Here is a 27,521-nt window from a genome sequence, read left to right as displayed (position 1 = left end):
ATGGCGGCATAGGCATAGGCGTAGGATACCATATACTTATTCATATATTCATTTGTGTATCTTTTATGATCGTTCGTGGTAGACTTGAAGCTGGAAGAACGTACAAACCCCGTTCGAGGCTGTTGATTTAAGATTCATGGATCTAGAGCTGTCTTGCACGTAGCCATGAAGTTTATTGGTGACGATGATCAGTTAATTTTGGATCATGCGGTGTATACACCTTGTTAGATGTTAGGTGGAAGCACATGTATAACTTTTATTCTCTGGCATGTCTACAGCAAAAGATACAGATACGTAGTACTAACCTAGCCCAGGCTTGAGCTTGAAAATTAGTGGAGCCTACTGCAATCATACTGGGGAACAGTTTCCATACATGAACAAGAATCTTTAATCATCACAAGTAACAATCGACAACACTAATTTCATCTCTAACTCACGTCTCTCAAACAACACAACTCATAAAAGCGATCTGGATCATGAGTAATGAACAAAAGAATGGTGCGGGTGCGCCAGATGAGGACGAAGATGACTACATGAACATGTCCTTTGACGACCCTGTATCCGCCAAAGAGACATCACTGCAGCGCACGCAACGACTTAAGCGTGAATCGCGCGCACGAGGAAACATCAAATCCAAAGAGCAGATTGCGGAAGAGGAGGAAATTGCTCGCGAGAAGGCTCTCTCCACTTCACTTCTGGATGATGCAAAGGCCAAAAAGAGCAAAGGTTTTGCCATGATGGCAAAGATGGGATTCACAGGCGGCGGTCTGGGAAAGAAGACAGATGAAGGTGCTGCTCCGGGCCGGACGGAGCCAATCAAAGTCAGCGTCAAAGACGACCGCGGAGGCATTGGCTTGGATAATGAGAAAAAGCGAAAGATCAGAGAAGCGGCTGAAGAAAGAGATATCAAAGCCGCCAAGATAGATCCCGATGAGTATCGCGATCGCGTACGGAAAGAGCGCGAAGACGCGAGGCTGGAGAAGCAGTTCTTTGCGGCTCAGCGTATGGCAGAGAGAATGGATGATGAAAAGACAGAACTCGCTGGCTCTGGAGAACAAGCATCAAAAACAAACGATAAATCTGGCAAGGCAACACCAATATCCTCGCGCCCTCTCAAATCAATACCGCTTCTGTATCGTGGCCTTGTGAGACACAGAGAAGAAGCCGAGCGAGACAGGCGTATGCGATACGATCTTGAACAATCACTATCGAGACTACCTACGTATGAGGATGACCAGGAGGACGAAGACGACAAGAGGGCTTTGGGTAAGAGACAGACTGTGTATGCTACGGCTGAGGATTTGGATGAAGAGGACGAGGAGTTGAATCAGTTCAACGAGATTGAGATTGGGGAGAGGTTGAAGACGGTCTTGGAATACCTAAGGGAGAAGCATCAGTATTGTTTTTGGTGCAAGATGGTGTATCCTGATACTGAGATGGAGGGTTGCCCTGGGTTGACCGAGGAGGATCATGATTGATCTGATGAGGGCGCTACAGTTCAATGTGTAGATATGCATACAACCACAGACCTGACTCGGTGAACAATATCAAGCTGCAAGCAAACTACATATAATACAACTTTGCTTTAAGAAGCATATGCATCATCGCCCTGGTATGCACCGCAAAGTGCAAGCCAATTGTGTCTTATCCACTGGCTTGCCTACCCTGGAACGGACGTCGTCGTCTCGGGGACATCTCAACAAAATACTTGCTAACTAATCGCATGTGATACAATACTTTTCTCAACGATGATCGAGTCATCTCAACAAATTGATGATAGGTATTAGCTGACGCGTTGGACCAAGGAATGGTATTAGAGTTAAAATAGTTTTAACATAGGATACGATATCGTCTTAGCTAGTCATTTTTTCAGAGTCATTGATCAATGATAACTCAAAGCTTATAATAAGTATTGTGCTTTTTTATTATTATCTTTGCAGTATTGTATTGCCTCGGGAGAGATGATGACGGCTAGGGTTAACTCAACCGAGGTTTTGTAGGTATACGGTATCTTGGATTATCGCAAAGTATACGCCATAAATAGGCAGCTCATATTAACAAACCTTAACGAAGTGTAACTATGCAAGAAGGTACGATTCGATTTCTATTATTAAAGCAACTCTTGCCTGGAATTTTACTCAACATGTGTCAGAATCAAGGGCTATTTGAGCGAGACACAAAATACGAGTCTTAACCACACTGCTGATAGCTTCTTGTATTCGGTAGAGAAGAGCTCTGGCGACTAAGAATAATGAGATACAGAAGACTACAACGATTGGTCATGTTCATAACCCTTTCCATAAAGATATGTGCACCAACGTACGGAAAACAGTGGCTACACTTCGTTGATCAGTGTCCGTCTACAGAGCTTTTGTGTTGCCGTAAACCTTCAAGCTTTAGTTGCAACAAACACACCATCTAAACTTTACTCAAGAATCATAAATTAGAACTTAACATCACATACTGAAAGTATACATCAAATAGTGTTTATTATCCGCGCAGTAACACAGAAGTTGAAGAGTTTAATAACAAAACCTTATGTCAATAGAGATTCTATGTATAGTATATAATAAGTGGCATTTCCCCTCCTGTTCCAAAATCTCCCCCCGAACATACTAACCAACCTTCTCATCACATCAGATATCAGAACCATGGTCGGCATTCAGGATCTTCCGAGCGAGCTTCTACTCCGAATAATGGGGCATTGCGGCTTAGGCCTTCTACAACTTGTCAAGGCATACCCAGCCGCCCTGAGTTGTTTCTCCGAAAATTGCAAATGCTTTGTCACCCGCATGTCAGATCGATTCGGAGGCGGCCTGGATTTTCCCTCCTTCGTCCGCGCAGCACACTTGCGCTATATCAGACAGGAATGAGGCTTCTCTTTCCTAAAGACTGAAGAGGTCGAACACAAAATAGAGCAGGTTTTTATCTCAACCTGCGATACTGCGTCACCCGAATTGCACAAGTTCTCGCTCTCAGCATTTTGCATTATGTCAGAGCTTGGTGAAGATGCAAAGCGGGTAATCGACAACCCTCGAAAATACTTGGGAAAGAGTTTTTTTTAACTTAATGAAGTACAAGCGGGCAAAATTTCCCAACCACCTCCATTACCTTGCTTCTCACGGCTTGAAAATGTTGACAAACCTCCAGGATATGAACATTGAAGAGTCAACAGAATTCATCTTAACGACATACCTGGATATGAGGGAGTCAGACTATCCCGCTATTTTCTTTACGACAGAATCCCCAGGCTTCCAATTAGGAATACAGGAGTATTGGTCTTGGCTTCCGTGGGTATACCTTGATGGTATCTTTGAGGAATCGCGTACCTGGAATGCATGTCAAGTTTGGGAGGATACTTGGAGTCGTGCAATTCCCTTCTGGGATCCAAGTGAGGATGAGGATCCATATGGTGTTCACTCTCGCAGTTTGGGTACATCATTATGGGGTGGGTTCTGGTTTCAATACCAGGGTCGCTTTGGTTGGTAAACGAGGTCATCGCGAAGTCTAAGGAGTGCTAGGACGAAAGAGAGTCTGTCTAGGACAAGGGTATTAATACAGTATTGATAGCAATAGTTATGTTCCTTTTCATTGTATGCTTGGTTGATCTAGCATGAATATTCAAAGACCGATATGGAATAACCGAAACTACCTTCCTTTCCATCGCAACTTTCCAACCCATGCAGCCCATCGTTGAACCTCTTCCTCCTCGAGTAACAGATCAACAGTGTAGTAGTCCCGAGCGAGCTCCTCGTGAGCCTTAAAGTTATGCACAAAGCGATGACACGCACCACACAGCCAGGCTACATTCTGTAGATCTTCCTTGCGGTGCCAACCTCGCTTGACGGCCTTTTCGTGCACGAATCTCGGGATGAGATGATGATATGACAGAGGAACCCATGATCGAGCACAAAGCTCGCAGGCGTCAGCACGAGTGGAACGTGTAGCGGGAGGTGGCTCGATCAGGGGAGTGATGTACGAGGTTATGATGGGGAGTAGAAATACTTCGGGAGAGGGCGGGAGATACGATGTAGTGTCTGGATCGGCAGAGATAAGGTTGTAAGTTGTTAATGTTTCAACAACAGATGGTGGCAGGTTCAACATGGAGAGACTCTCTTTTGTGAGAGGCAGTGAGTACTGTTCCTGTAACGCCTCATCGTCCCTCCAGGTTCGATATTCCAAGGTCTGCAGCCCATCCGGGAGGTTCTCAAATATCTCTGTAGCCAGGTAATCCACAAAATCGGCCAGCTCTTCGGCGTCCCTCTCCAGGTTCGGAGCCGGAGTGGATGTTGCAGTGGCTGGAGCAGCGGCCGAGTTCTTGCGGCGCCGACGGCGTTTGGGCGGGTCCGGGGTCGAGGGAGCAGGTTGGAGAAGGGTAGTAGATAAACAATCCCTGAAGAGGGCATAGTTTTCGGGGATTCCGTTGGTTGACATTGCCGTGTGTATACCTTTTGGCTACTTCTGCTGTGCAATGCGTAGAGTGTTATTTGCTGTGTTACAAACCAGGCGAAAGGTGAAATAGGTTTAATTTAGTGACGTAATTGATTTCACGACTGTTCATGTATTAAGGGAATTGTTTTACAAAATCTATCATTTAATGTAAAGTTTATTAGAATTCAGAGAATGTTTTCGAATATGGAAGACATGTTTGAGTGTTGAAGCTGAACTCAACTGTGGTTTTTATTTCGACTAGTAAGCCGGCTGAGTCATTCGGTGTAAGTGATTGGATTTCCTCGATATGAAACCATCGCGACCATGAATATCCCTTTGAATGCCCTGGCCCCAAAGAAGGGTTTTGAATTAAGGAGATGGGCGATTCTAGACGTCCTTACCGTCTTGCTGTTGTCATTCGTAGCGCCGAGATCAAAACAAGTCCGAGCCGAGCCGAGTGACTCTCCGGGCATGAATGCCATCACCGAATGAAACGAACGGTGTGGGATGAGTATATTATTGAAGCGCCAATAAGTGCAGGATCATCACAAGTTGCTGTGCTAAGTCACACGTGGTCAATATCTATGACTGTGCTGCCATGTCATACATAGCTGACCAAGAAGAAGCACGAGTGAATGAATGAATATGTGAGGCGAACATGACACTGCCATTCACCCCTACTGATCACATTTAGCAACACGGCAGATGATTGACGACCCTGCGTTTCGGCGATCGACAAGATCTTCAGACCAGCAATAATGCCCCAAGCAGTTTTACATCTTGTGAGAGAAACTAACAGCTAAGCTTGTTATCAACCTTGACACCCCACGCAAAGGGTCAAAGATTGTTTGATCAAAGTCATAGCAACAAGAGGGAGAGATCAACATTTGGATTTTTTATCAAGTTAAAGAAACACACTAGACTAGAACAATAGAGAATATGCTACAAGTCTGCTTGACAGATGGTACTATGTACCAGATGCATACCGCTACTGATGGCACGTTGGTATCTAGGATATCCACAAAGTGACAGGGTAAAGAAGTGGATATAGTACTACTTTGTATGAGGCCCCAGATATTACAAAGTCGGCCCGCCAAGTCACGATATTCTAGAAAGGAACAAAGAAAAATCACGGGATTCATATGTCATAAACAATACCAACTTAATGTAACAAGAAGTGCTTGTGCGCATTTTTAGGAAATCAAGGTTATTTTAGGAGATGAAACAAAACACGTCGCGGTATGTCGATCAAAAAGAAGATGCAAATGTTTATATTTAGTTGAAACACAATGCGACAAAAGTCAAAACGTTTCCTCAGTCCATCCAAACCGTCGTTCTGTTGCTGGCATCAACGTCAAAAGGCTGAATAATGAGGCTCTGCGGTAGACGTACCATCAAGATTAGGTCAAAAATCAACATCTGATCTACATGCGATCTGGTTCACATAAATCGAAGTAGCACCGAGCAGGGCGAGATTGAACCACCTGTTTTTGTTATTGGCATACCCGGAAAAGGGCCGTACTTGTCAGGAGACTTTGTGGTGAGGGTAATAGGTATATTCAGGGTTGTGTTTGATAGCACAGAGCATACAACCAATCAAGAGGCTATGGAGGTGCCGAGGAGCACAGCATGAATGACATAACTCGACATGGACATGGACGGAGCGTTACATCCGATAGATATAGAGTAAAAAAAGATGAGATCGATAGAAACAAGCCTGGCACAGAACAACTACAACCGAAGACTACGCCGCAAGCCAAAGATAGTCGCCATTGGTACCTAGGTATGGATGGCGCACAGTTGCTTTGACATACACAAGAGGAGAAGGAGAATCCGGGGAGCCACGTAGAGCCGACTCTAGCATAGTAGGCTAGGTTAGGTTACCAGGCTGATATGGAAACCCTTTATCCGCTCCGCTCCTCTCTCCGCAAAGCAAATCAAAACAAAGCGCACCGCAGCGGAGAGTGGGGGGTCTTACCTCCTAAATCGTTGGTGGCTGTCGACAAAAAGAGAGAACGATGATAAGATGGATGCAAAGCAAAGTTGGAAGCGCGTAAGCCGCGGGAACAACGGGAGCTGATCCCATGATGGAGGGATGACGGGCTCCCCTTTCATGCTATTACTTATTATTACTGCAAGTACAGGAGTGAATCGGCACAGCAAATAAACGGGAAGATCAAGCCAAGAAAACAAGACAGAAGAAAAAAAAGGCCCGAGTGACAGCCTAACAACGAGAGGTCTCGAACATGAGACGCAGGCAGAGAGACGGGTCGGCCTGATAGCGATGGATGAATGGAGCTGATATCAACAAAAACAAATGGAAACAAAGGCTGGAACAGACTGAGTATGGAATTTGACTTTGGTTGTACACAATGTCACAACATCTGTGCCATCTCATCTTACATACTTCTAGTACAAAGGTATCTTCATGTGAAAAGACTCGCCTCAACAACTTTCACAGACCATAAAAAAAACTGGGCTTGTTGTTGTGCCCTGACTTGCCCTGTCTCCTGTCTCCAGGCTTTCAAATGGTCTGTGCTACGCCTGCCCTGCCTGTAACATCCACTAGAAGAAACGCGAGGCACGCCATCCATGCCCGGGCAAGCTAAAATGGGAATTACCCGATGCGTGGTTCACTGTGGTTCCCTCTCGTGGGGGCCTGGAGCCCTGTCAATCAACCACCTTGCTATCATGAGTGACTTTATTGGGTAATCGTCTGGAGCCAGGGTCTCTCTCACCTCACTTAGACTGACCACAGAATGGATATGCCAAACGGAGCCCACGGAGATGGAGATGGGAGATGGCAGATGGATGCTTTTGAAAGGGGGGGACACTATACTACACTACTACACAACACAGTCGGCGCTTCTCTTTCTGTTTTGGATTTAGTTTACTTCATTGGATAGAATGGATCTCGCTATTTTGTTGAAATAGTCTGCCATGTCCTTCCAGAAGCTGAGGTTCTTCATTCTAGTTCATCATCTTTATACAACAACCATACACTATCTACTATTACTATTACCTACTATCTATATCAATACTACTATCTCCCTACTTGGACGACACACATCAACATGCCTTCAAAGCTACTCTCAAGCAAGCCTAACAAGGCCATCTACATCGATAGCATCGCCAACCTCTCAGACCCTCTCTCCTCCATGTCATCTACCTTCTCTCTCGTCTCTCTCTTGACCATGGCCTACCACGTCCGAACACCACAACCTGCCAGCCAAGAACGACTTCTCACACTCCTAAACACAATGTCACCAGCCCTCAGAACACATGCGGACCCAAGATACTCACGCGAGGAGGTCCTCAACTCCTTCGTCCACTTCCTCAGCCCCGTCCTCAACGGCATGGCAGGCATGCTAGAGCTCCTCGCAAACGTCGATGCATTCTCACGTCCAGAAGACTTCCGTCAGTTCTGGAGCCTCGAGCAAAGCAACCTCATCAGAGACTTTGTAGAGAGTGGGGGACCCTTGCGGGGGATGCAGGGCTACGACGTCCCCTTCCTCGAAACTTTTGTCAAGGACTCATCGTGCAGGATCGCTCTCGGAAGCAACCAGGGCATGCTTCTGCTAGTCCCTGCCGACGCCGAGGTCGGCGACGATGTGTGGTGGGACGAGGATGAGCAGCGTCTTACTGTCAGAAAGGGCGTTGAAGATCTCAACACAAATGTCGAAGCATACCTCGACAATGGTTCAAGGATAACCGCCATGGCTATTTCTTCTGCCACTTGAAAACGTCTCTTTTCTCATCATGACTTGACGAATTTTTTACTTACGGACACTTTTTCTTTTTGGGAAATGAGATGGGACTCGTTTTGATATCCACAGCGGGATTTTTTCTCTCTCTTTTTTTCTTTCTCTATTGGGAGCTGGACTTGCAGCAGAGGCTACTGCGCTTACTGGAGTACAATGGCGGCGCATGAGCGATGAGAAGATACGCCTATCATGGGGACAAAACAAGTAGCATAGAGCAGCTATGGAGTTTATCTATCTAAGGTTCAGTTTTATGACAATTAAATTCGTCTCAACTTTTCTTACCTAAATGGCATGTGCAAGCGCATCCCACGTGCTTGAGCCACACTTTGTTCCCTACATCGATTAGTGTATAAGCCACCCACTTCACAGTTCCACCTTTCAATAGCTGTCGTGCAGATCTAATCTACCTATCTAACCCAACCTAGCTCAGCATCCTAGCTGCGTCATCTTGTTTTACATCCTTTTCTTTTCCTTTTTTTCACGGCGAGCATTGGCACTCACATCTCATACAAAATGGCGTCAGACGAGGAACGTGGGACTCGGCCTAGCCGAAAGCGCTACGATGACGAGGATCACGAACCCAGAGACACCGACCGTCGATCAAAACACTCAGACCGCGATTCCGGACGCCGAGAGCGTCGTCGATCCCGCGACAGACGCGACAGGAGGCGATCCCGGACACCAGAATCCTCCTCACGACGGAGGTCAAGAAGCCGAGATCGGGATCGCGATAGGAACAGAGAACATAGACGTCGACGGTCACGCGACGACAAAAGTTCACGGCGAAGGCCACGCGGCGACGATGACGAAGGAAACGACAAACGGGTCGCGAAACGCAGCCCGGTGAGGCAGGCTGCTCCTTTACCTTCCCAGGCAGACTCCTTTGCTGTTACCACCGGCGAAGCGCCCGAGAAGCCCAAGGAAAAGCCCAATTTCGGAAGTACGGGTGTCTTAGCCGCAGCATCCAACTCGGTCGCACAAGCAGATGGCACGACAGTCACACTCAAGTACCACGAGCCCGCTGAGGCACGTAAGCCTTCGCCGCGCGACGTCTGGAAGCTGTTTATTTTCAAGGGCCAAGACATTATCGACACGATAGAGCTGAGTGCGAGGAGTTGCTGGCTTGTCGGACGGGAAATGTCGGTTGTCGATTTGCCCGCAGAGCACCCAAGTATCAGCAAGCAGCACGCCGTGATCCAGTTCCGCTATGTTGAGAAGAGGAATGAGTTTGGCGATAAGATCGGCAAGGTCAAGCCGTATCTTATCGATCTTGAGAGTGCCAATGGAACCAAGTTGAATGATGGCAAGATTGCCGACAGCAGATATTTGGAGTTGAGGGACAAGGATATGATTCAATTCGGGCACAGCACTCGAGAATATGTCGTCATGCTTGCACCCCGAGATTGAGCACCTTTTCAAAATGATTAGAACGAATAAGGGGCCAACCTAACCAGGCCTATGCAAGCAGAAGCCTCATCATGGGACTGTCTGAATTCTGTGACTCAGCTAAGATTTGGATAAGGACTCACGAGGAATTCGCACGAGTCGTAAAGACGAGATCATAAGGCTGGGATCATTCATCTGAACCATCATGAACACAGGCACAAACCCCTTTGGGGCCCAATTAAGCTTTAAACCTTGGATTTCGGGGACAAGTTCCACCATGAATTTCTACACGGCTCCTCGAGGCAATACATGCTCCAGGAAAACAACATTCGGCTCGCCTAACGAGCAGCCGCATTACTAGCTTCACGCTGGGTATGATATGTCAGTATTAGAACAAGGGAGAAAACAATGGAGGATTTTAGTAATCTATACATTTATGCCACATCTTTAGGCAAGGACATTTGGTATTTGGACTTTGATTGCATAGCGGCAATACAGAATCTTTGAAGTTTTGATGGCGAGTTGCTTCATACACCTTTTGCAGTGAATTACATATTAACATCAAACAGGCTGAAGAAAACTCTGTTGTCTCACGGTCAAGGTCACGCGTACTTTGAGATACCTATTTCAAGACTCATTTCCAAGAGCTTACTTGAAACTTACAATCACAACGTGACTAAGCCTTCACGGTTGGATTATAGAGTTCAAACCTCCTTATCAAGCATTCGTGCACTTGCGTTCGTCGAGTTACGACAGGAAGGCTCGATGACTATAATCAGCAGATTTCTGAACTATCAGAACGCCATATCTCTGTTGGGCTCTGTTGATATACTGTCCCGGAGGAAATCTGTTACTTCTTGAGATCTGACGGAGAAGATGGAGGATTGGAATATTGCGGGAAGATTAAAAGGAATCGCAGTTAAATAACAGCATTAGTAGCCTTATAGAAAAGTTAATCTAGCGAAGGTTTTATTAAGGAGACTGGTAAACTAGGCTTAGGTTAATTTTAATTTAGCAGATTACTTATAAAAGTCTTATATATAAGTAGAAATAATTAGTAGTAATATATATATAATCTTAAATAATTAGTTATAATAACAAGTAATTAATCTATTTATTATATAATAAAATAGTAAAATATTATCTAAATTATTAAATATAAAATTATTTTAATACTTCTAATATATAGAGGAAGATATAATTATATAATATTTACTATCCTAATATGCTTAAGATACTGGATAAGCAGGTAGATAGGTCCTCACTTTTCTAAACTCCGGTATGAACTGAGTAGTTCCTACTGTTCAGACTTCTGAGACTGCCTACACAAAATCATTGCTGCCAAGAGACCGAGCCTACTACTTCACGAGAATGGAAATAATTTTCTGTTGAAGATTTAGAACAGTCTAGCATGATTAAAGCATATGCCACGCACTTCAAATGGGTGGCGTTGAAGATTCAGATGCAGATTGAGGCTCAAGTTCCCCTGCCATTATATTACACGCTATTCAGGAACGAATCCTATCTTATTCAATATCCAATGTCGAATCTTGGGCTCTATGACGAAAGAGGACGCGTTGGCTGCCTTGAACCGGGCGAGAACTCAGTCACTACTTGGCTAGAAGGAAAGGGAATCTGGGTTATGATGCTAGGATTGCAAAAACGGCGTGTTCTTTCCTTTTTATTTGCTACGATAAACCTCTGTATTACTTCTGATCCATTTGCAGATTCTTTGCAGTTGATAGATCTTTCCTGTGGCAGTATGATTACGACTCGGACAAATACAATGGCCTTGTGACGTTATGATTTGTTCTTCGCAGGCATCGATCCTTCCCGAAGAGTCACGAAACGGGATTAAAGTCTGTGAATGGCAAGTCATCCCAGTTGTCGGCCAATAAAGGGGCAATTGAAAACCTACCGCGGCCTCTTTAGGCAGTCGTGACTTTTCTTAGGCAATACAATGATAGCCATCTTTGGGATGAAGGACTACTATTTATATACCAGTCACCCACCTACTTTTGCCATATGATAATGCATTTCTCTCTCTCTCTCTCTCTCTCACACACAAACACAGACACACAGACAGCGACACTCTTTTCTTTTATTCCATTCTTCCTCACTCTATTCCCTTTCATCCATTCCTAGAAAGGAGGCATCCGTCGCATAGGACTATTAGGCCAAAGTACCCGAAAACGAAGACCCCATCATCAAGGACAGTGGCGACTGGGTCTATATCAGCTTGCCGACAACATCACTACTGAATCACTTCTCCAACGATACACCATGGTGCGTATAACAAGCAACCAACCCTCTTAATGGGTAACAGATGGTCTCTACTCTAAGCTCCAGGGGACGAACGTGAGTCTGAATGGCATAGACCGGCTTGCTAATGTCGTCTCTTATGCCTCGAGTGGCCAAAGTTTCTGATATCTTGAGGCTAAGAGACGAAATTAGTAGGTCGGTTTATGCTCCTTAGACTATAGTTCTTAGACTGCTTACTTTTATTCCCTAAGACTTAGGAGGCTAATTGATTTCTGAACAGGGTTCCGAAAACCGTGAGATAAGTCGTTACGAGGTTACAGCGGTTTACACACATTCAGAGGCCAAGACTGACATCGTCCTTGTTCACGGACTCAACGGGGAGCCAGACGTGACATGGACGAAGGATGGGACGTTCTGGCCGCTGGATCTGCTACCGACTGCACTCAGGGGCACACACGCAAACATTCTGGTCTACGGATACAACGCAGACGTCTACTCCAAAGGTTACGATCGAACAACCAGTAATCACTTTATAAACCAGCACGCTGAAGATCTCGTCACGAACCTCACGCTTCACCGAAGAAGTCAAGGGACATCCAAGAACCCTATCATATGGGTATGTCACTCACTAGGAGGCATTCTCGTAAAGAGAGCTCTACTATACTCCCATGATGTGCGTGGAACTCACCTGGAAGACCTCGGGTCAATCTACGTATCAACCTTTGGACTAATATTCTTGGGCACCCCGCATATAGGATCCGATACAGCAGCCTGGGGTGTGATGATTCAAGCTATGGCAAATGCCTTGATTCCGAAGAGGTTTTTCGACTCAGAGCCGGTGCTCTTGAAGACGCTCAGGAAAGACAACGAGACTCTCGTCAATATCAGCAGTCATTTCTTGGATATCTATCAGCGCTTTGAGATTCACATGGTTCACGAGAATCAGAAAACGAATATAAAAGGCAAAAGGTTTATATCCCTCTCCCCCTCCCCTTTCCCTTATTCCCCTCCCTCCCCCTCTCCTTTCACCTTCCTTAAGATATCAGAAGAATTAGCCGCAAAAGCATAAGGGATAAAATTATTAGGTTAGCTTATACTACTTAGATTACTTAGACCATGCTTCTTAGGATGTTTATTTTTATACCATAAGACTTAGGAGGTTGACTTTGCGATTACCTAGCAGCTCTCTCCCCCTTTCCCCTTCCCCTTACCCGCTTCCCTTTCCCTATTACCTTTATTTACAATTAACTAACCATTTGACAGGTTCTTCGTTGTGGATGCAAATTCAGCTGCGCCTCCATTGCCAGGTGTTACCTACTACGGTATAGAGGCCAATCACGCCGATATGTGTAAGTACGATAGTATTCACTCACCGGGGTTCCTTAATATCGCCATTACGTTAAAGGAGTGGGTTGAGAAGGCGCCTTTGCTAATCCAATGGCGATGGTATATCGAGGAAGAGGAGGGTCGAAATCGGGCTATCGCAAGAGTGGACGAAATCATGAGGAGACAACCGAGTCAGCGCAGTTCACGAGTATTGCATGAAGAGAATGAACCCCAATTTTCGGGACGAACGTCACGCTTCATCGAAGACATGCCAATACAAGAATACGGAGGCAGCAGTCTTTCTCATGTGACACAGCATGTTAGAAGCATGAGTGAAGGGCGTACCGAAGAGAATCCTTTCCCGGGGGCCTCCTTCGTCCCATATATGGATATCGCCAATACAAACTGGCCAAGCCAACGTTGTGGACTAATTCATGGGCCGTCGCCGTTGCATGAAGCTACACCTGCCAACAATGTCCATCTTGGCTATCAAACCTATCAGCCAAGACAATCAGGGCCATGGAACTTCTATGATGCTTCTCCCGGAGATACCGTCTATTCTCCAAGACAAGGTATGTCCTCTGAGGGTACAGGAATGGTGAGATCTGGATCTGAGGAGATGCAGTTTAGGCAATCAGAACATAGGAGCCCCCAGACTGTGCATCCCTCCGAAATCGAGTCACCGCCTCCCGAGAATCAAGATACCAGGCAGGAGGGGATGAAAAGTCAGCCTCCTGATTACAGTCAGTCTTGGATGCCGAAATGAGAACTCGTGGGTTGGAGAAATACAGGCCTGAGAAGAAACCCCAATCAGAGTACCAGAAAAATTGGCCGCTGAAAGCATAAGTGATGAAATCATTAGGACAGAGTTCTTAGGCCTTTTATTTATATATCCTAAAGCTTGGATGTCAACTTTTCTAGTACCCTCTCTTGTATCAATACTTATCGCGTTACCCAGGAAGAAGGGTTCGAAATTGCAGAATGTTTTGGTTTGCCAAAGACATTTAGAATAATAACAACTGGTATCAACGTCATGTCTGTTCGGTCGACTGTAATTTAAACCTAGAATAGGAGCATTGTCAGCCCAAAATAGACCATGATTGAGTTCCTTGACATTGTTTTAGACGTTGTATCTTATAGTCTTGTAAGTTTAAGTCTGTTTGTGATTTGACATTGGCCATCCAATATTGTGCTGGTTTTCTCAAGAGTTAGACGTCTCACAAAATCGCCAGTCATGATCAATAAAAGCTTGTGATGTCGGGTATTCGTCAGATTCATCAACCTATAGTCGCCGCAATTCTACTCCTACTCTCACATAATTCGTTGTTCAACTCGCTCTTTAGCGAATCTTCATACCCTTATATCTACAAAGTAGCAGTCCTAGCGACACCGTTCTCGACAATCAGCATTGGGGGCAATTCCGCAGGACTTTGACCATTTCTATAACTCCATAGACGACTCACGTCCTTCACTCTGATCCCATGGTTCTCTGTCGCTTTCTTGAGTTTCTCAGAGACTCCATGGATTTCGATCGAAGTTGAGGCGTCGCCAGTCCCGAATCCCTGTGTTCCAGCCCATGATATCTCAAATGCCTCCCTGGCGTTGGAAGAAGCGCTGCCCTCCTCACCAACTTTAAATTCCTCTTCCATGAACTCGTTGTCTTCATTGGCACCAGTATACTCCCCAGTTTCGGTATTTTGCTTGAGTGGAAACATGGCGTTTAAATAGTGCTGGTTCATCTGATGTCCTCCGTGACGACCATCCGCTCGCGCAAATAATCTTCCCTGGAAGCGTGGGAGCTCTCTCGATTCCATTCTGTTTGTGGCGAAGTGGAGGATGCCCCAAATGGCAACGAAATCTGTGCCGTTTGCATAGTGCTCAACATGTTTAATGCACCTGTCCTTTGCTGCAGAGATTGATCTCGTCGACACACTAGAAGATTCCTTCTTGACAGGGTTGCGGATTTTGGTGTTCGAGTCAAGCTTTGTTTCCACAGGGCTGCTAGAAGGAGAATCGAAGCTGGATTCAGTCAAGAATGTACTCATGGCAGAAAGGGGGTTGAGGCGAGATAGAGTCTGTGAAGATCTGTGACGGTGAGGATTGTTGAAGTGATTGGCCGCATTGCCAAAAGTGTAGACCTCTAGTTTGGACATGAGATCCTGCGGCAATTCTTGGAGTAGCCAGTCGAGAACAAGTCCGCCCTCGATTCCTCCTTGGGAGTGTAGGATGAAGACCACTTTGGATTTGCTCTCGTCGTATAGGATGTCTTTGAGGAGTCTGAAGCAAATCCTGACATCTCCAGTTGCGTAGCCAAAGTTCCTCTGGATGAGACATTCCACGACATCGAATATTATTCCAGATGTTCGGTTATGAATACCAAGGATAGGCCGTCCAAAAGTCAATGCCAACCGGTTTAGATTCGATTGCATCCAATGTTCTCTGAGAAGTCATCAATAAAGGGGGTTCTTTTGAGGGTGTCATGTTACGTACCCAACAGCAACGCCGTTCAAGAAAACCCACTGCTCATGAGCGTGCTCAGGCAGTTCCTTGGCATATTTCTCATCCGATTTGTAGGTTTCTTTCTTTCCGTTGAGGAGCTTGCAGAGCAGCCAGTTTAATGTCATGAAGCCAGCAATACCTGCTGCAGCCATCCATACTGGCAATATGGCAGCGAAGGGTAAAGCAAGAACGAAGCCAAGTTGCAGGATGATGAGAATAACGTGCACGACGATGCAAAAAATGTTTTGGGACGAAGGGTACAGCTCATCAAATTCCTTGGACTTGCAAGGATATACAGGCCATACCACCCAAGGAAGAGCCCATACGTATGTGAAGAAGTAGTAGATATCTTTGGCGACAAGTTTGAAGGGAGGGTCTGTGTGGGAGTAATCGATGACAGACTCCTCGCCTATCTGGGAGCGATAGTATTGAGTTGCACCCATGGTAACGACGAGAAGGGTCGGTGGGTTTTCAATGTGTTGTCATTTGTGAGAGGAGTTGGGACGTGAGAGAATATGTACCTAGGTTAGTTAGACTCGAGGAGTCGGTTGAAACAACTGACGTCTATTGTCGGGTGATGGAAAGAGCAAACGGTAAATATATAGCATCCATGGGGCAAGGCTGCTGCCTTTTTGTCGAGACTCAGATCTTACTCTTTATAGAGTGCTCAGCCCTTTTCAACCATATCAGCACCCATAGAATCGACGGACGCATGCTATGCCAGGTCAGATGCCCCCCCTGGAGGTAAAGAATGCGACGTCATCACACCAACTTCCGACTGGGATCATTGAGGCTTAGTGGGCTGGGCATAGCATCCATAACGATGGAGATGGAAGCTAAGGCGGAAGGATAAGCGGAATCTCTTGGGTTTAGTAGGTAAACTTTTTTGGTGTTTTCCACTCGAATCGATGAGATGGTAGAATTCAAAACAGGTAAGTATTTAGCCTCGAGATATTCCCGAGTAACTTTCTGAGGGCGTCCATATCTAAGTGAAACTGTTCTAGCGCCTCAACCGCTGAAGTTTACAGAGATTTCGATATCCACTAACGATCCCCTGCATCATGGGGCGGGAGTAACCGTCGAGTTTCCGCAGGGTAGGGCAGTCACACGACAGAATAGAATGGATGTATTCACATCAAAAATTTATTCAAGGTCTCTTTTCTCCTAGAAGAATGTAGTCTCTATATCATCAACAATCTGTACCTTGATGCATCCATTCTTAGGGTCTGACGATAAAGTCAAGCCTTCAAGTGCTTCCTCCAATGGAAAGACATGCGTTACCAGCTTCTTCACATCGACAAAACCTCCTTCAATGCACGCTATTCCCGCAGGCCACGTGTCTTTGTATCGGTTGATGAATCGAAGCTGAATCTGAGGTCTCTAGTTAGTACCGTACAGCTCCATGAAATTGTGCACATACCTCAGCAAGTGACAAGTGCATGAAAGGTAGGTTGTTCATAATGGATCTGCCCACACCGACAACCATGAGAACACCACCACGACGCACCATGAAAGCAGCCGAACAGACACTGCTCTCAATACCTGTGCATTCAAAAACAACTCTAGGCTGAACATACTCCGTCTCGCCAAATAACTTCCTCACATTTTTACCATTTTCCTCGTTAGTTTTAGTAGTGTCGACTTGGTAGGTTTTCACTGTAGGAACCAGCTCTTTAGCAAACGCCAGTCGCTTGGGCTCCACGTCAGTGATGACAAGTGGATGAGCACCGGAGGCTCGTGCAGAAGCGAGAGCGAGAAGACCGATGGGACCGGCACCGCAGATAACGACGGGTGTTCCGAGGGTAATGGGGGCTGAGTTGATACCGTGTAGGACAACGCTCAAAGGCTCTAGAAGAGCGCCTTCGGCAAAGGATACGCTGTCAGGAAGCCTACATACGTCAGTCTCTTTGTGCTGCAGAATGCCAAAAAGGAACATGTTTGTACTTGTGAAGCCACTTGGCAGGGTGGACTTTGTATCGCTGTAGAGTTCCGGCATAAGGGTAGACACCTGAGAACTGGACGTCTTCGCAGAGGTTATATCGACCATCCTTGCAGAGGAAGCAATGTCCACAAGGGACGCCAGGCTCGACAGCCACTCGATCGCCTAGAAATTCGAATGAGTATTTGTGACTTCCACGGTCTTCTGTGGGCGTCATCCTTACCAGGCTTGAAGTCGTCAACACCCTCACCAACTCGAATCACCACACCAGCCGCCTCATGCCCAATAATACAATCGCCCTCGAAAACGAGAGATCCAATACGCCCCGTCTTCCAGAAATGGACATCTGAACTGCCACAAGTGTCAGCTTCAGTAGCAACTGCACGCTTACTCAATAGCTTGCTTACCCGCAGATACCAGTAGCCTTGATGTGAAGAAGAACCTCGCCGGCCCGAGGTGCATATACTGGTGCATCAACTCTTTTCAAATTGTGGTCAGCTGTTACCTGCAGAGAGGGGTTCGGTAGAGGGGCCTGGATGGTTTGAGCATGATCAAGAGAAGTGCTGGTTTTGTGTTCATGGTTTGTGTGATTTGTGCTGTTTGTTAGCGGTTGAGAGGCAGCAAGGGAACACATTGTGGGATGTGTCACTGTCAAGTGAGGCACAAGGATATAATACAATATGGGGGAATGGACGAGTGAGTAGCTTTGAAAGACGAGAAAAGGAACCATTTGACTCACAGTCACCCTCATCGAATTTGCTGCCCGCTCATCAGCTGCTCTGGAGGGCATGGAGCAACGCTTAATATTGCTCGTTTAAGAGTGTTGATGCTCTCCTCATTTTGGTCCCCACACTACACTGGCACAAGTGATGCTTAGAGTTGCCTTTTTTGGATATCATGGTCAAGAAGTCGATTCGGACTTGGATTTAACGGGAATGCGGGAATAGAGACTTGAATCTCTGGAGACTTCATTTGCATCAGCTCTTTCGCTCGCTGAAGCTGATGTTTGTGCAACAGTGTAAGGTTGGAAATGGAAACAACCCCACTGAACCCCTAGAACTCCCCCATATTCTGTTTCGTCCCGCTATAATCAACCTAGCTCAGATGCTTCGACTTTCCCCATCTGGCGCCTTCGCAAGTTCGAATGTTTATTTAACATGGGGTTTTGGCAACAACCTCAACATGACAAGAACGGGGACGCCTCGAGTAGAGGGCATAGACCAAAACACAAGTTGATATTTATCTCATATGGACCCTATCTAGGAGAAGAGTATATAGATAAATGATAAGCAGCCTCAAGTCAACGACGCATCGAACGGTTATCACACGGTTGACATTTCCTTAAAAGAATGCCGAAGACCCCTTGAGCATCTGCCATATACACCAAGTTGTCCATGGGAGTTTCTGTGCTTGGGGCACTTTCTTTTGCTTTTTTTTTTATCGATATTACAGAGTAGCATATCTATGTATAGTTGGATGATCTTCTCGAAAAAGCATATTCTTCTATCACGATCAGCATCGGCATTACAATCAAGACACGGCATTGGTAGGTTGGCGAGAAATTCTAGTCCCAGCATCTCGGCACGGAGCATCATCTCCTGACACATCGAACAGAAGAAGAAAAAAGACGTTGCTTTTTACTTGAAGCCTTCATGGCTCTGTCAAATTAGATGTGGATAGTCCAATATTAATAGTCGAATATCTAGGCTTAGTGGCCAAGCTACTAAGCTCACCAGTCTTGTCGATGTTGGCATCAATATGCACTTGATAAAAGTCAATCGCAACGATAGGCTCCGCGGATAGGCTGTAGAAAATAGGTTACTTCTCTGTTTTGACAAAACTGAGTCTTACCCACCTTGAATGTCTCATGTACCTTGCAGCTGCAACGAACCAACAGTGAAACATGCCCACTCCGAGGGAGAACCAAAATGCAGGTTTGTCGACGCTAATTGCCTGTTCTTTCGAGATACATACTGAAAATGATTGTGGTATATGCATAGTACGCTTTGGTTTGGACTAGTTATGCATTTCATTTTCTTGTCAGATCAAAAACGTTGTGACGTTAAAGGTCCATGGCTTGTTTCTTATTTTCGGAGGGGTCAAATAAGGGTCTTTGCTTGAGAATGTCCGTGAGCCTCTGGGCTTAGTCTGTATCTTTGTTTGGCAACGCTTAGAGCAGCCATGTGTTATGTATGTAAGCGTACAAGTGTAGCCTCGATAGTTGACCGTTATCCCGGAGAAGAAAGCAGCCGCCGTGTGCATTGGCATTTACATGATCCATTGGATGCAACAACGATATCGTCCGTCCACATGGTCTCGCAAGGGGTTAACCGTCAGCTGTGTTCCATCAATGCTGATCTGGAACATCGTTCTTGGAATCCCTGTCGTCCCCCCTTTTGCTCGTGATTTTAGGCAATCCTGCCGAAACGGAATGGTGCCCGCGGCAGATGAAGATGCTCACGCGTATGTACTGTACTGCACCATTAGAATGTAGACAGGTGAAGCTAGGCAAGACAGGGAATAGGAAAAGGGGGCTTCCTTGTGGTTACAGGGTCCTGCGGTTCCTCTGTTCGCCGCAACGCCCAGCCCACTGGGACATATCCATATCCATCCCCGAAAGGTCCAGAAAAGAAAGAAAAAGGTTCGAGAAGCTGAGAAGCGAGATCGTGGCTGGTCAGATATCTCTTGTTTGGAGACGGCGCCTTTGTATTCATGCTGTAGCTATGAGCTGCAAATACATATCAGAGTTCATCCACTGACTCGGTAACGGACAGGGCTGGACCTTTTGACTTTTTTCTTTGCTTCTGTATTGATGATTAACATTAGCTTGTAACCCAACAAGATCTGGTTGGATGGATTTGGACTCTTTCAAGTCTAGGCTGGGCGGGTTTTGGCGCACATCATTATATTAGTGCTTGGATGGTCTCGGGTTGGCGTTCTCCATTTTCTGGGATTTGCAAGGATGGAAGTGAAAAGAACATGCAATTTTTTGCTGCGTTGCAGTTTGCTAGAAACGTTCTCAAGTAGGTCGGTTTTGGGAGATTCAACTTCAGGTGGTTGTGGTGATGATATCCACTCGATGACTTGTCTGTCAGCCGGTAAGGAAGAGGCGGGCACTAATAAAAGGTGGTAGGTACAGTACCTCGGTATTGTACTGGATCGTGAACTGGAGCACAGGTACAACGCAAACATACGGGTTTATCATCTATGAAAAAGACTGGAATATAGGTAGTCTTGTTTTTTTAAAACTGGCAGTGTAACCCTGGACGGATACGATGTGCATATCCTCCACTTCGACGTTTCAGCAACATTCTTTCAGGCTTACTCTTGCTTGTGGTGTTCCTGAGTGGTTCGTACTACAGAGTAGACTGCTAACGTTAGTACTCGTACTTTCTCTATTGAGAGTCGTTAATTAACCCCAGCGTCTTGAGTTCTCCCCCCCTGCATCAAACATCCCTGTTTATCACTCCTTAACGCTGGTCCACCATTGGGATTGATAACTCCAAAGGACGATTTGTAGCGAATAGGACTCCAGGTTGATGGACCAAGCGTGATGGAATGAGGGCTCTTGGTGGTCAGAACTCAGGTACATTGACAGCCCAACTGCTAAGTTAGACTGAAATTCCCCAAGGCGCCGTCGAGAAACGAATTTCTTAGCATCAGCCAACTTTGTCACGTCACAATTCCTCGACCTACAGCACCAACCTAGTCAAAACCTTCCAACCCAACCGCCAACTGGTCCAATCCTTTGCGCGTGGCTTTTTTTCGACCCATGCGGAAACCCGGCTTCCTTCTACTAACTCCAGCTAGCCTTGATTTGGTGAGAGCTGGCGCATTACGGTACGGTACGGTAGAGTGCCGTGCGCGTGGTAGGCCAAGAGAGAGAGGGTGTGTGAGAGATAGAGAGAGACAGCTGAACAAAAGCCTTTTCTTTGACTCGACCCCCATCTTGTCACGATGCTCTCACCCTCATTCCCCTCCGCGTCTCCTTCTTCCAACGACAATGCTCGTCGTAAGACTCGACGGCGGCCCCATACTGAGTTGAATATTAACACAAACACATCCTCCCTTGCCTCCCCGTCGCCTAGGGAAAGGGACTCCATTCCTCTACCGCGCACGCCTCCGCCTCAAGACTCAGAATACCGTAGATCCAAGTCAAAGTCAAGACACCAGAATACCAATAACCGGGAGCCTTCCAGGCCACCCGTCTCCAACCTCTACGCGCATGAGTCGTTTCTAGAGAACGCTACTCCTATCGAGGACGATATGGACCGCCGCCTACCTTCCTCAAACAACCGCGATTCCCACGACCTATCGCTATCTCCACGAAACGTCACCCGAGACTCCCTTGTAGCTAATATGCTCCTGTCCCTTGACCAGTTTTCTATGGCACAGTTGAGCGATAAGTACGGCCCATCATCATCCACACCCGGATCACGTTCACATACCTTGGACGAGACCTCGTCCCAGTCTATCGCAGCCGAGCAAACCAGAAGCTGGGTGGCTTCCAATTCTGTCGCAGCCCCATCCCGACCCAACGGGCACCAATACTCTTACAGCTCAGACCTTGAAGGCGCAGACGATTCCAGTCGCATATCTAGTCGCGGCAGACGAAGCAACAGCAGCTCCAATTTCCAGTCCAGCTTCCCACGTCTAAATAGTGTTCGAGAAGGCCACAGAGCAGGCTCATCGAGAGCCATGCATTCAAGGGGGGGCAAACCTGGCAGCAGAAACAGCAGTATAGCTAGTGTCGACGCTGGTTATGCCCAGGTATTAGGGAGTCAACGTTACGGACGTGGGTTTGTGCGATCTGCGAGCTTTGACTACGGACCACAACAGCAATCCTCCACAGCGCCAGCCCCAGTCGTCGAACCATCGTCGTTCCGAGTCGATTTCCCGAATAGTTACATCGACGACGAGTACGATGCGGCCCCAACCCCCAACGTCCCGGGTGGCCCACGGCGGCAACCGTCGATCCCCACGATGTCTAAAACCGCATCGATACCACCGCCGATACCACCCACACCTCTCGAGCCTCCTACCCTTGATCACAAACGAAGCAGTCGTTCTCTAAAGAGCTCATCCGGCCGCAAAGCTGCTGCTTCGCGGGAACCCGCACCCGCCATACCAGCAATGGACCTTGATTCGGCGCCTGCACCCAATGTCGGCTATGGTAAATCAAAGGAGGCCGTGCACAGCGGCCCAACGCCTACATCACATGCAGCTGCACCCGTCAAGGAGCGTCCGGGGTTTTTCAGGAGGGTCTTTGGCTCCTCACGTAACAACTCACACAACACCAACGAATCAGCAACTCCCCCAGCACCCCAACTAAACTCTACTCCAGACACAAAGGTGGCTGGTAATGCCTCGGCGCCGCCATCCAGAGATACGTCTTCATCACATTCTCATCATCCCACCTTACAAAAGAAACCTTCTTCCTTCTTCCGAAGACGTAAGAAGTCTGTCACTGAAGAAACTCCCCCCATCCCAGCAATGCCTACGGCTCCAATACCTACAGCTGTACCCAGTTTGACGCCCCAGGATCGAGATTCGAGCCTGTCTCAACACCCAAGTCCTGCCAGCAGTTTGCGCAAGGTTATGAACCCGTATATTCGAACTGGTCAGGGCGCCCCAGGGACTTCTGCTTCTCAAGGACCATCACCACTCGCCGATATCTCCAATATGACGCCGGAGCGAAACGATAAGGCGATGGATCAAGAAGAGTACAAGAGGGAATTCTCTCCTGACTATTCGCCCAGTCCCAATGCAAGGATCAGGACAGTCAGGTCCGAGTCTAATGGTCAACTTTCGAAGCGAAATCAGACAGACGGCACGCCTTCCCGTATCCCACCAGAGAGGCCCACTAAGACCATGGAGTCACGGAATAACTCTTTCCTTAATTTAGATGGACTTAGTGATAACGAAGATGAGAATGGAATGTTAGGGTTCAGCCTCGCCAGCATGTCAACTACCAAAGCTCAGCAGTCAGAAAACGTCCCGGTCAGTGATATGCCTGGCAGGGGCCGTTCCAGAGATCCTTATCGACTAGAACAGTCTGATTCGGAGGACGAACTTGACCGCGCCAACCTGGCACTGCCTATTGAAGGAGCTCGAGCCTCTAGTCCGGGATCAGCCTCAACTGGGACAGATTATAAGTCTGCTCTCAGTGCTGCCCCCAGTGTGAGGATCGAAAGCTCGGCAGATCCTAGTCCCAAGGTTCTTGGTACCTTCGATTCGATCAAGAACAAAGGCATCGATGAGCCTGAGTTTATCATTGGTGATCCGACTGAAGATGACCGCCAAAAAGCACAGAAGATCTACGATGGCAACGAGGATTTTATCCAAAAAGGAAAAGCTGCTTCATTTATGGGTGAAGAAGGCCCGATTCGACAACGCACACTGCAAGCCTATATGGAGTTGTATAACTTTACCAACCAGAGCATTGTGCAGGCCTTACGACAAGTTTGTGGACGATTGGTTTTCCGAGCAGAGACCCAGCAAGTTGATCGGATCTTGGTAGCTTTTTCCAAGCGATGGTGTGACTGCAACCCCAACCATGGGTTCAAGGCAACGGGTAAGTGCTGGCCTGTCTTTCCCATCTGCTAAGCTAATTCATTATAGATGTTATCCATACGATTTGCTACTCGATTATGTTGCTCAACACTGATCTTCATATGGCCGATATTGAGCACAAGATGACCCGCAGCCAATTCATCAAGAATACCATGGGGACCATCTTGCAGGCCGTCGATGAAGCAGCACCTGATGCTTTCCGGCGCGCAAGTATCCTCCCAGACAAGAATGGCTTTCCAAACGGCGAGAACCAGCAGCAACCCTCCGAGCAGGACAAGAGATCTTTCAGAAACTCCTTCAGGCCACCAGCCCGTGCCGACTCTGGTACTCTGCCTGGGGAGGGTATTGAAGACTGTGGCCCGTTGGTCAAGTCACGCTTCAGCGGAACCAGAAAGGCTTGGGAGGAACAGATAGAGACTGTTCTCAAGGGCATTTATAACTCTATCAAAGACGAGCGGTTGCCATTGTTCGGTGCTGAATCTGAAAAGAACGCCAGCTTGCAGCCTTCCAATAGCGGTGGACTCTCTGTGATGGGTATGCTCAAGAGGACTCCGAGTGTCCTTAGCAAGGCTCCCTCGGAAAGCCAGTTGTCTGTTCGTGGCCGTATCAATGACAATGGTCGAGCCAACTCGGCCAGATGGACATCAAAGAGTCGTTCCCGCGCCGGCATGAGTCGTACCGGCTTTTCGTCTAGCCGTACGAGTTTCGATGATGGGAACTCATTGTGGAGTCCCACGGCCTCATCAGCTACTTGGAGTCGTCACTCTTTGGGCAGAACCCAAACATCTGTGTCTCAGGATTCCTTTGGTTCTGCCCTTCGTGGTGACTACCAACAATCAATTGGCTTTGCCAACGCATTGAGTCAAGCCATTATCCGGGATGAGGAAGTTTACGGAGATGGTGCCCCATCTATCATGAGCTCAGACATTCCGGCAACACAGCTCCTCGAAGACGAATCGCTCGAACTCGCCGGACCTCCGTGGGTCAAGGAAGGAATGGTTACCCACAAGCATCATCTAGATGGCGTGGACAAGAAGGCCAAGGCCAGGAACTGGTCCGAGGTCTTCGCTGTTATCCAGAAGGGGCAGTTGAATCTGTTCTCTTTCCAGCCAAACAAATCTGTTCGTGCGAGGAACCGCGACAGAAACAACCGTGGCGGGCCTGTTCTTGTCGGCGGTGGAAACTGGCAAGATAACGCAACGAACCTGGGTTCCTATAACCTGCGACAGACTCTTGCATCCGCCCTTCCACCACCTGGTTACTCGAGGGCTCGGCCACATGTTTGGGCTTTGAGCCTGCCAAACGGCGCTGTTCACTTATTCCAAGTGGGCACGCCTGAGATTTGCAAGGAATTCGTTACTACCGCGAACTATTGGAGCGCGCGATTGAGCACCCATCCGTTGACTGGTGGTATAAGTAACATTGAATATGGATGGAGCGAGGCCATCGTTAACAACGCCTTGGTATCGATCATCAACGAGACGGCCCCAGGCAAGACCTCCCGTCCCGGAAGCAGCGCAGCACAACACCACCACCGAAAATCGAGTGCCAACAGTGGAAGCTTCCGAGGATCAAGCTTTGATCATGTTGCGGGTGCTTTTACCAACAATAGTGGACGTGGCAAACTGCCTGGCGATCGCATTCACATTGCAGAATGGGCGCCTCCAACCCAAAGCATGCGTCCTAGCAACCAGGCAGAGGCAGAGCAACTTCAGACTTTGGATGCATACGTCAAGGGAATTGAGGCGGAACTTCAAACACACAACCGGCTCCGCAGTCCTATGCTCTTGGCGTTCACCCCCAGAGGCAGCAACGCTGTCAAGGCAATGGCCAACTGGGAACGCAAGAGCGCATATCTACTCCGCGAAATCGTCAAGTTCACGACTTATGTAGACTGTCTCCAACAAGCCGAGTCGAGGAAGCAAGAGATTTACCACGAGAGAGACCTGGCGCAACGAGCTGCGCGAGGTGAACTCAGCGATGGCGACATGGATGTCAGTGGAGACGAAGGAGATGTAACACTGAGACCCTAAGAGGTCCATGTACGAACAAGCATACATACGCATCAGCATTTTCTTTTTTAACGTACGCTGCATATCTGTTATTGGCGTTGTTTTTTATTTCACCAATTTCCCTCACGCACGATTACCCAACCCTAATACCCGGACGTTGCGGTTCATGAAAACTATTTACTTTTACGGTGTACAAAACGTTATGGCAAAGAATGGGAAGACGGGGAAGAAGATAAGGGCGTTTGATTAATGCCAAAGTGTTTGGATCTGTATACATTAATACTCGTCTTTATAATGATACTGCAATGATATATGAATATATCATCGCATATGAGATGGCATATTTTTCCAGTGTTTTTTTTTTGCTGACTATTTGAAGATGGTGTGAAGTTTGAGTCGACTTGGGTAGACAGACACAATATCTTGAAGAATAGGATTTTCCACCAATGGTTTAATAAACCAGCTACCTAACTCAGCATATCTCTATTCTCTGATACTCGAAGCCACTACTTTAGCAGACTTCCTAATTGAGTGTTGAGATAACAGATCTACGGGCACTTTTAAGCCTAACTAGGTAGTTAGTCCAAGAGAAAGGTCATGAGACACGTTGCCCAGACCAGCAACCTCTATAGATAAGCCATATTTTGAGTACCTACAGCTATTATTTACTTACTATGTTGGATCCTGCAAGATATCTTCTCTGAACTTCTGTTATTTATTTTACTTGTCATGTGATCCATGCTCCTGCTAGAGAGCTTACCGTACCTACGACGACCACTAATCTTTGTCAAATCATAGGTTTAATCTTGATCTGTTTCCAAGATATAACATCTCCCCCACAAATACTCTGTACTCCGTTCTCTTCCAACTCAACGCCAAGGGTCCATGTCTCACGTCTCGGACGCCAACTTCCCCAAAAGGCAGGTTTACAACAGCCCAACCCCACAGCTTTTCTCTCGATACAGAAATTCCGCCTGTCGATCGCCGGCACTACCTTATCAGCGTGGGAACGTCACAGCCTTTGACTGGACCCTGAGTCTCCAACCCGGCATTAGCACGTAGCGAATAGACGCGCGACATCTGCCGGTGCAGCGATACCATCAGCACTGGTTGATGCTCATGCGCTACTCGCCTATCACGATGCCTCGTGCCTGAGAGATCAGCGGTCTTGGATTCCTAGAAGGGGAGATATGTCTTGTTGTGCGCCGGATGTTTGTCCAACAAGGAAGGAGGGTGAATGCGCAACCTCTTGTGCATTCTCCGACGATATACGGACTGCGAGCTGGGCTGAAGAAGTGTATCTGGAGTTGACTGGTATAAAGAGACAAG

At 47.1% G+C, this 27,521-nt stretch overlaps 9 protein-coding genes across 9 annotated transcripts; 6 read left to right on the top strand and 3 right to left on the bottom strand.

Moving 5' to 3' along the window:
- Positions 1-476: 476 nt before the first annotated feature.
- Positions 477-1,478, top strand: FSST1_002081 (uncharacterized protein; the record flags this gene model as incomplete). Its single annotated transcript, XM_083228034.1, has 1 exon — positions 477-1,478. The coding sequence occupies one exon, from the start codon at positions 477-479 to the stop codon at positions 1,476-1,478; it is 1,002 nt and encodes a 333-aa protein (XP_083092263.1).
- A 1,591-nt stretch (positions 1,479-3,069) lies between these two features.
- FSST1_002080 (uncharacterized protein) lies at positions 3,070-3,489 on the top strand (the record flags this gene model as incomplete). Its single annotated transcript, XM_083228033.1, has 1 exon — positions 3,070-3,489. The coding sequence occupies one exon, from the start codon at positions 3,070-3,072 to the stop codon at positions 3,487-3,489; it is 420 nt and encodes a 139-aa protein (XP_083092262.1).
- A 159-nt stretch (positions 3,490-3,648) lies between these two features.
- FSST1_002079 (HNH endonuclease) lies at positions 3,649-4,434 on the bottom strand (the record flags this gene model as incomplete). Its single annotated transcript, XM_083228032.1, has 1 exon — positions 3,649-4,434. The coding sequence occupies one exon, from the start codon at positions 4,432-4,434 to the stop codon at positions 3,649-3,651; it is 786 nt and encodes a 261-aa protein (XP_083092261.1).
- A 3,071-nt stretch (positions 4,435-7,505) lies between these two features.
- Positions 7,506-8,171, top strand: FSST1_002078 (uncharacterized protein; the record flags this gene model as incomplete). The annotated part of the gene is made up of 1 exon (XM_083228031.1): positions 7,506-8,171. One exon carries the CDS (start codon positions 7,506-7,508, stop codon positions 8,169-8,171), a length of 666 nt encoding a protein of 221 aa, XP_083092260.1.
- Positions 8,172-8,708: 537 nt separating this feature from the next.
- On the top strand, positions 8,709-9,602 carry FSST1_002077 (SMAD/FHA domain-containing protein; the record flags this gene model as incomplete). The annotated part of the gene is made up of 1 exon (XM_083228029.1): positions 8,709-9,602. One exon carries the CDS (start codon positions 8,709-8,711, stop codon positions 9,600-9,602), a length of 894 nt encoding a protein of 297 aa, XP_083092259.1.
- A 2,262-nt stretch (positions 9,603-11,864) lies between these two features.
- Positions 11,865-13,935, top strand: FSST1_002076 (esterase/lipase family protein; the record flags this gene model as incomplete). Its single annotated transcript, XM_083228028.1, has 3 exons — positions 11,865-11,867; positions 12,124-12,812; positions 13,107-13,935. 3 exons carry the CDS (start codon positions 11,865-11,867, stop codon positions 13,933-13,935), a joined length of 1,521 nt encoding a protein of 506 aa, XP_083092258.1.
- A 598-nt stretch (positions 13,936-14,533) lies between these two features.
- On the bottom strand, positions 14,534-16,111 carry FSST1_002075 (uncharacterized protein; the record flags this gene model as incomplete). The annotated part of the gene is made up of 2 exons (XM_083228027.1): positions 14,534-15,608; positions 15,660-16,111. 2 exons carry the CDS (start codon positions 16,109-16,111, stop codon positions 14,534-14,536), a joined length of 1,527 nt encoding a protein of 508 aa, XP_083092257.1.
- A 721-nt stretch (positions 16,112-16,832) lies between these two features.
- FSST1_002074 (chaperonin 10-like protein) lies at positions 16,833-18,241 on the bottom strand (the record flags this gene model as incomplete). The annotated part of the gene is made up of 5 exons (XM_083228026.1): positions 16,833-17,039; positions 17,089-17,557; positions 17,613-17,772; positions 17,831-17,958; positions 18,015-18,241. 5 exons carry the CDS (start codon positions 18,239-18,241, stop codon positions 16,833-16,835), a joined length of 1,191 nt encoding a protein of 396 aa, XP_083092256.1.
- Positions 18,242-21,564: 3,323 nt separating this feature from the next.
- Positions 21,565-26,213, top strand: FSST1_002073 (uncharacterized protein; the record flags this gene model as incomplete). The annotated part of the gene is made up of 2 exons (XM_083228025.1): positions 21,565-24,181; positions 24,229-26,213. The coding sequence occupies 2 exons, from the start codon at positions 21,565-21,567 to the stop codon at positions 26,211-26,213; spliced, it is 4,602 nt and encodes a 1,533-aa protein (XP_083092255.1).
- Positions 26,214-27,521: the final 1,308 nt, after the last annotated feature.

The sequence above is a fragment of the Fusarium sambucinum genome, chromosome IV (assembly GCF_050947815.1).
Source record: "Fusarium sambucinum isolate potato_lamoka chromosome IV, whole genome shotgun sequence".
NCBI lineage: Eukaryota > Fungi > Ascomycota > Sordariomycetes > Hypocreales > Nectriaceae > Fusarium > Fusarium sambucinum.
This window is presented reverse-complemented; position numbering and strand designations above follow the sequence as displayed.